This window comes from Rutilus rutilus, assembly GCF_951802725.1.
Source record: "Rutilus rutilus genome assembly, chromosome: 3".
In the NCBI taxonomy this organism is placed as follows: domain Eukaryota; kingdom Metazoa; phylum Chordata; class Actinopteri; order Cypriniformes; family Leuciscidae; genus Rutilus; species Rutilus rutilus.
In genome coordinates, this window is record NC_140211.1 from 29,764,510 (window position 1) to 29,773,243 (window position 8,734).

General features: G+C 37.1%; 1 protein-coding gene across 1 annotated transcript; it reads right to left on the reverse strand.

The window, feature by feature from the left end:
• Positions 1–603: 603 nt before the first annotated feature.
• Positions 604–7,703, reverse strand: cUnh16orf87 (chromosome Un C16orf87 homolog). Its single transcript, XM_084406133.1, has 4 exons — positions 7,233–7,703; positions 6,349–6,442; positions 3,179–3,358; positions 604–1,364 (listed from the first exon to the last, which is right to left on the reverse strand). Exons 1-4 carry the CDS (start codon positions 7,296–7,298, stop codon positions 1,246–1,248), a joined length of 459 nt encoding a protein of 152 aa, XP_084262259.1. The 5' UTR covers positions 7,299–7,703; the 3' UTR covers positions 604–1,245.
• Between the last annotated feature and the right edge of the window lie 1,031 nt (positions 7,704–8,734).

Here is an 8,734-nt window from a genome sequence, read left to right on the forward strand (position 1 = left end):
GCTGAAGGAAGGTAGAATATATTGACTATAGAGGTATACAGTACTGTTAAGTAGGCATGTTTTACATTGTGAATTATTCATTAATATGGCCTTTGAGAATCACAAAGGTTACTGTGGGCAAGTCAGTGACGGATGTAAAAGAGAAGATAGAGCTGGTGATCCATCATTTCTGTGGAAACCACAGCACACTGGATTCTCCGAGGTGAGCTTGTTGCTTGGTGATGAAGCCATGGCAGCTGCTCTCCTAGGGAAGCTAACACAATCCGAACTGCCTGTGGAACTAGATAAATACAATATGTTCTCCAAGTAAATCATAATGTTAGATAAATACCAATTATAACATTATGATTTGAAACATGGGCATCCATGGACAATCCTCACGCATTGAGTCTGGTTCTTTGTTCATGGTTAAAAATTGCCTGTAAAGAACTGAAACAAAATGGTTCAGTTTTGAGTAGAGCTTTAGCTGAACAGCTGAAATATGAGCTCTCTTTGAGAGTTGCCATAGGCATTTTTCTTGCTCCAAATCCATCTTAAAGAGGGGAACATGACGTACGAGAAGGAATGGTTGCAATTAACTTCCCCTGAAAATAAAACAAAGTGTAAATGCAAATAATTTTAATATATTCATATACAGGGTGAATATTACACATGAATTTTGTTACCATTTATCAAACAATAACAAAAGAGAAAATAAAATACACTTAAATTAAGGTGGTTGAGGCATAATAAATAACCATTAATCCGCCATTTCCTTGGGTTCAGCTCCCACTAGGTTACTTGTGAAATAATATTGCTCACTGGCACCTAAATAAACAAATAATGGAATTGATCAGCTTACAAGTCTGAATAATGGTGCCAGACATAATTTGCGCACAAATTGTTCTTTTGGTGAACCCCCCCCCCGTCCCCCAAAAAACAGCTTAAAAATGTAAGAAACGACTGATAGGAACATTGAATACATTCCATAAAATTGTCATTAAAATAGACAGAATCCTACACCGCTAATGAGTACTACAGTTCTCACTCATGTCGAGGATAAGTCATTTCCCCCTCATATGCAGAGAGCAGGTGTCTGAAATCCACCAATACACGGCAGCACCACTGAGCTTCGGCCACACAGGCAGGGGTTTAAGCTTCTTCGGGTCAGAGTTCCCCCAACCGCTTTTACATAGACATATGGGACATCTGCACACCCACGTAGTAAGAGTCCTGAGTTTCAGCTGCAATTGTTTCCAACGCTTGTTACAGGATGAGTCTCTGGCCCAGAATTTTGCGGTTAATCTCAGCCAAGGCCACCGAGAACACAAAAGCCTTCTCATCTGAGAGGTTGGCATAAATGTCAACCTCCTTTTCCTGTTTTTCTGTGAAAGGAAAGAAAAAAAAACATCAGAAGAATTTTTTTTTTATTGTTATCAACAGGGAATTGTTCCAATTTAGTATAGGATACAAAGCAAGGATAGAACTTCATACAAATGTAATTTATTTCATAACCAAATGAAAAACAGCAGATTTGCAGGGAAGTGAAAATCATAAGATTCTCCATGGAAGAGCTGACAACGCATAGACGCTTCCAACTCGGCAATGATTTATTCAGCACAGAGTAAAGAAAGAACCATGTGTGTAAATCATTAATCCACAATATGAAAGCCGTACACTTGGAAACCACATGCCAACCCTGATGGCTCCTGAATCCTCAATATTTCTTTTGACCTAGTGTCCATGGAGATATGGTCTACTGTTGTCATTTTAATAAACAAGCTTTATCTAAAACATACTTGGGGTTGCTCAACAGAGGGTTTTATTTAATAGGAGACACTATTTGGTTTACAGCTAGGTGTGGCAGGGAGTGAAGACAGATCAGTGGTGACACGCCAATGAGAGGCTTTTATTCTAAATGCAAATGAAAATAAGCAGAAATCTCTAGGGGGGAGCGTGAAATCAGAGAGGGACATGATTAGACTGAAGGTCAGCTTGGGGAGAGGGGTGGTAGGTAGGTCTGTATCTGGACCTTGAGGACACAAATAGCATCATCACACACTGCCAGTATTGTTGTTTACCTCCTGTTGGCCAGTCACTCCAGATGTGAGAATATAAGTCAAAATCTTTTATTTCTGAGGATATCTGTAATGCTCCTAAAATGTTCCACTCATTTACTGTTTGACCCAACAGGCCAAGGTTAGTAGCATAATAATAATCGTTTTTTCTATGTAAACATGCATTTGACGGACGTGTTCGTCTCATGCATGGAATGGCATTCTAAAAATGCAGCGCTCAAGTTATAGGAAGTTTAACTTGTGTCTCATAACTTTGCATTATTATTACCCATTCCATTGCCCACGTCTTGTTTTTAAACGCAAAAGCATTCTGTCTGAATAGCCGCTTAGGACTTAATCGCTCAGCCCTACTGCCTCAGCTCACGTGCATGAAGCGCCATCTACTGGTATTTTCCTAAACAGTCACACGTCAGATTTTCCACCACAGGATGAGAGCTTACCAATTACAAACACGATTATTTATTTTCGCTAATTATTATTTTATTTCAGATAGTTTTTCAGTAACTGTTGATAGTTTTGTTTAGTTTTAGTATTTCATTTATTTAATCATTTCTATTTCAGTTTTACGAAAATGTTTTTTGACCAATAGTTTAGTCTTCGTTTATGAAAATAATCTCGCAACAGGCAAGAAGCATTTAAATTACGAGATGGAGAAGAAAAAAAAAAAAACAGAGAGCAGAACCCATTTTTTGGATTATGAAATAATGCAGACTCAAAACGGCAACAGTGACAGGAATTGGAAATAAATGTCACATCGATAGTGAAAAATGTGTTCACAAAAGCAGGAAAGAAAACTGTACTCAAACATTTTTCACAAGAGCCCTTCACAGCACACTCACTGTGAATGCTTTCATTTGGATAACTCAAAAAACTTTGACAAAAGCATTTTTAAAAGCATGTTTTTTGGTCACCGAAGCACTTCACATAAGAGCATATGCATATATTCCATTTCCAAGAATATATTTCAGCAAATATTCAAAGAAAAGTCTATGAGAAAAATGTATCTGACATCACTGTAAAAGACTAAAGGGGAAAATAACACTCATAAAATAGAGTCCATGTTTATAGTTATTATAAATCAACAATTCTTACTTTTCCCTAGACACGTGGGAGCACATTACCTTTTTCTTCCTCCTGCTTCTTCAGCCCAACAGTTTTCGGTCTGCCTCGTCCTCTGCGGATTGGATCTGACTGACTGTTGGAGCGGGATCGCCTCCTATTTTCCATATCACTGGTAGATGATAAATTTATTTTCTCTTTTCTGATTCTTTCTGTTCGTCGTCTTTTGGCATCCAATTGGTCTGAAACACAATCGAAAGGATAAATTATAAAACAGTGGGGGTTGATACATTCACAAACTAGCTAAACCATATTATAAACTGTTTTTACACAAACAGCAGCTCTCTTTCTCTCACATGATCTTTAAACCCATCCCCCAACCATTATTGACAGACTTAAAAGCCAAAAAGGGGGTCTGTCACTTCACATGCAAATCAGCAAATGTAGAAAACCACAACCATATGCAGAGCTATAATCAGAGAATTAAGAGCTTGTTACTAAAGAAAGTAGGCCTGTGTCTCTCTGAGGTAGTTTATTTATAGGGCTCTTTAGTCTTCGAGTAAACATCATTAGTAACAGACTCTAGCAACCCCGTGTGAAGAGAGCTGACAATTTTCAAAATGACTACACCAGAATAATAATAATAATAAATTAAGAGCAGTGACACAGATATACAGAATTTGGCCAGACATATTTAATCTTAATATATATTTTTTTTAAAGATCTCAAAGAAAATTTTCCGGAGAAATAGAAAATAGGGGGGGAATCCCTCAATTCGCAAAAAAAAAAATTCCGCTCACTTGAGGTGTTTTTTGAAAAAGAGTTATTGCAAATAATGGGAGAAGGAAACGCATTTGCTGAATAAATTCTGATGTAGTGAACATTAAACCCATGTGACTAATCGGCCTGTTTCCACTGATGGTGTTTTATTTACTGTTGGTTACTAGGTTACCAATACCACTGCCATCCACTCAAACTACTTGATGGAAACACACCTAATTCAACTAAAAAGATTGAGTGGAAACCCAGCTACTGATAGCTGTTTTTGTTTTTTTAAACCAACATATTATTTTGGTCTAGATGTATATGAATAATGTGCAATTGAATTGTATATATTAGGTGCTGTGACTTTTCTGTCAGCATTTCCTTGATAATATTTTCACCACCTTTTTTTATGTTCACTTGTTAATTTTGGTGTGACAAATTCATTTGACTACATATACTCCATGTAGTTTCTCAATAAATATGAGTTAATGAAAACTGCATGTATAATATAATAAGACACCTATTAGCAAAATGCAGTTTTGAAACATTGTTAGACAAAGTCACACCAAAGTACATTTCAGCTTTCCAAAAATATTTTGTCACATGTATTTATTTACAATAATTAACTCAATTCTGTGTATCTCTTATGACAACACAATCTGTCACCAACAGACATTTTAAATATTTATATAATCAAGTATTTCCATGGCAGCCATTTGATTCTAAACGCAGCGATAAGATCCGTCCCTGCTCCCTCCCTTTCCAGGCCTGCTGTATGACATTAACTCAGGAATCCAGGCACTGTCAATAACCTGCACTAACAAGAGCAGCTCTGTCTGTTCTACAGCTAATTAACACTGCGTAACTTTTCCAGAAGAAGTCGGGGTTGCATGATCGCATGAGAATATTATTGTCAAATATCTGGAAAGATTGGCTGTAAATGTGATCAGATATTCTTATTTTATACTCTAGTCTAGTCTATAGTATTGTCTCATAGATAGTAGTCTTTCACTTAATATTTCATCTGAATTACAATTCCCCTTACAAAAGGAGCAAACAAAGCAAGGACAGGCAGAGCAATCTAAATAAAGTCTGTCCTATTTCAAATTGAGCACATTATTCTCAGCAGAGGGATGAGTAAGCCCTGCTGCTAAAATGGAAACCTAATGTTACAAGAGAAAAGACATTTCTCTTAGAAGAAACTATGACTACACTCTTCATTTAACATAGTTGGATCTCACACTCTTCACATATTAACAAATGAATTCCTTATGCGACTCTACTTTTGTACAGAAAAAATACATCACACCACTGTAAAAAAATTCAAACAAAGAACATTTGTGCAGATCATTCCAGTCATAACTCAATGTAACAATCACAGGCTGAGTCTGCAACGCCAAAAAACGCACCGCACGAGCCAGCTGGGCTTTGAACAATAAAAATCATAAAACTTCAGCACGCTTGAGACTATCTGCCGATTTCAATGAGAGGTAGGTTTCTAGCTTATACAATAAAAATACTCATGACTGGCCTAAAACCTGATTTTACTGTTTGAATACTACATCCAAAAAAAGAGAACATCAAATGAATGAAAAAATAAATAATTTTAAACCACAAGATTAAGTTTACAAAAAAAAAGCATTAAAATACCACACGTGTGGTCACATGCACAAGCTGATCTCTTATCCCTTATATTGCTAACTTTAACAAAGTGCCATCTTTGTGATTTCACAGCATTAAAATACCAACAAAACTCCAGTTTAACTTTAAAAAAAGCCATTTTGTATAATAATCTTTGGGAGATTTTTTTTTTAATGACCGTTGGTGTATCATAAAAATTAGTCAACTGGAATATTGTGACTAGTTTCTAGATAACACAGTGGCGGGAGGGGGTGGAGAGGTGGAGAGAGAGAGAGAGAGAGAGAGAGAGAGAGAGAGAGAGAGAGAGAGGCAGCAGGAACAAGCTTTTCAGACAGGAATTAGTTTGCCCTTCCCCCATCCCTCTTAGCACTACTCACTCAAGCAAACAGCCACACTGCACCAATCATTTCAGTATTCTCAACGCATCCTGCTGACTGGAAACTTGCCTGTTATTTAATTCCATTCACTAGCCCAGAGTTCAACACATACCAATAGTAAAAAAAAAAACTGAAATGAGCCTGACTCATGAGTATAGCCGGAAAACATGGGCCAACTATAGCAGACACATATGCACAGATTATATTAAAGAGATGAAATAAATGAGTGTTGATTTTCAGTGAGAAAGAAAAGTTTGCTGATCAATATATGGAATTACATTCCTTTGTCCCTCCCATAGCAGTCACTTTTCAGATCAATATTTACATCACATCTGGTTAAAGGCCACTTGATAAATAATTTAACTGTACATACTTTAGAATAACATAATATAGTAGTGGATATATGGAGTTTTCATATGTATAAAACCCATTAAAGATGCACAATTTACCCATCACTGGAGATCTCTCATTTAATTTGGCATTGAGCAGCTTTCGGCTGATGAAGACGTAGCCACAAGGACAGGATTTACAAGCCACAGGAATCTGAGAGAAACAGAAAGAGCTCAGTGTACGCAAGAACAGACTACATTTATGTACAATGACTGTCTAAATATTTCACAACACTGGAGGAAGAAGAGCACTTCAATATTAAGCATTCACAAAGGGATAAATATGGTGTGCCTTAATAAAGGCAACATTGATGTGTCCTTTGAGGAAAACTGAAACTGACTATAGTAGACAGGAAACAACCTTATAGTTTTATGCTAAATTGATGTGCCAAAACACAATGGCACAAAATACAGTCTAATGAATTTATCTCTGCAACGACTGGAGTTCTGTTTGTTCAAGGGCAAAATAAACATTGGTTATTTATCCATATATCCTCTCATCATAATTACAAATGGTTGAAGTCTTCAGATCATATCATGCACATTTCTAAACAGTTTAATCGCAGAGATTAGCGTTCTTCGTGATATGTGACGAGGCTCGAACACACTGCATGAAACCGATGAAATTTCATTGTTTCAATCCAGTAAGCAGGAAATTGTTGTACAGCCTTACACGTTTTCATGGCCAAAGTAAAATGAAAACAAAATTCAGTCGCTAATTATGTGATCATATACATAATATCAATGATATCACTTCAATACAATGGTCAAAAATGAGAAAACCATATTTTACATCACGTAGCAACGTTGTTTGTAACTCACACACATCTAATGAATAACTTTGCCTCATTAAAGCACACACCATACTAAACATAACAATTCGGCGAATGAGAACTTAAACAAAAACACAAAAATGTATTATTCTTTCTCAGACAACACCTCACCTGTTGGTCACACTCCGGGCATGATTTGGTGGCCATCTTCACTTTCTTCACTTTGTTTGTAGACATATTTATGACGAAGAGCTTCAATAATATCCCTTGACCGAACAGCAAAACTTCCAGCTGCACTAACGCACACAGAGAAGTGCAGCTGATCGGGATCCCGGGAGCTCAGGCACACACTAGCCGTGCGATGAACCATCAACCGCACTATACACACTGCGCATGCGCCCTGTAGAGATTCGAAGATCGGTCCATGGCTGGCGGCTCACGTGACCCACAGCTAGCAATGGACGGATTAGGCACTTTTTTGACAACACACTCAAAAATGTAGTATTGTTCGTCACAAAAGCAACTTTCGGAGAGCGAATGGCACTATTAAATATTCAAGGTATTTCCAGATATGTCCAGCTACTGCCTGCGGTACCCTCGGAGCATGCGCACTACAGCACGACAGTCACGTGGATCAAGAACAATACGTGCTGATGTTGGTGAAATAGATATGCTGGTTGAGCCACTGCCATCACTTTTTAATACAATGACTTGATGAAAACAACTGTTCGATTACGATTTATATGCGATTATAACTATCAATATGAATATAATAGTTTATAATACACTCACATAAAACATTTTAATGAATGGCACCATGTGACGAATGTGTAGCCTTTAACATGTATTATGTTTGCAACTGTCAATGTATGGAAGTGTGTGAGAGCATTAGATCTGTATTACTTTCCCCTATTTCAAAAACACTATCCTAAAATTGTTTAACCTATTGTTCCCTCACATTGATTTGCAAGTTTGTTTGAGACACCAACCTTAATGATTTTCTGTATGCTGTATAATCAGTGTCTCCTTTTTGTGGGTTACTCGCTTGCTCGTTGTGCAAGATTAGCATAATTGTGAAAGGATCTGATTACTCTTTAACAACAACAATTTCTGTGAACAATATTCCCAACAACCTGGCAAACTGATCCCAGCTATACATTTTTTATATATAGTTGGCAGGAGTATCTTGGAAATATCTTAAATCCTGTACATTTTATAAAACATTACATTTCACTGATATGAGGGCTCATTTCATGGTATGAATAAGATGTGAAGATATGTACTTTGTAGCATTTAATAGTTTTTTTTTCTTCAGTTGAGCGGGATCATGCCTGTTCCCACAGCCCTATGTTCCCACAAATGGCCTACCTCTGACCCCACCCCTAAACCTACCCGTAACTGGGGTTTAGACAAATCGTAAAAAAAAATAAAAAAAAACTTAGAAATGTGGGAACATAGGGCCGTGGGAACGTAGGGCTGACCCCAGTTGAGCAGGTGATTTAATTTCTCGGACACAATATCTTCAACAAAGTTATTATCAGATGTTTTAATATCAATCACACTTCTTACATGTCTTCTGCTTCTGCTGTAATGTTTTTGCCAACTCCTCTTAACCCCACCCCACCCACTGCTATTTGACAACAACGGACACAATCCTATAATTTTCAAAATAC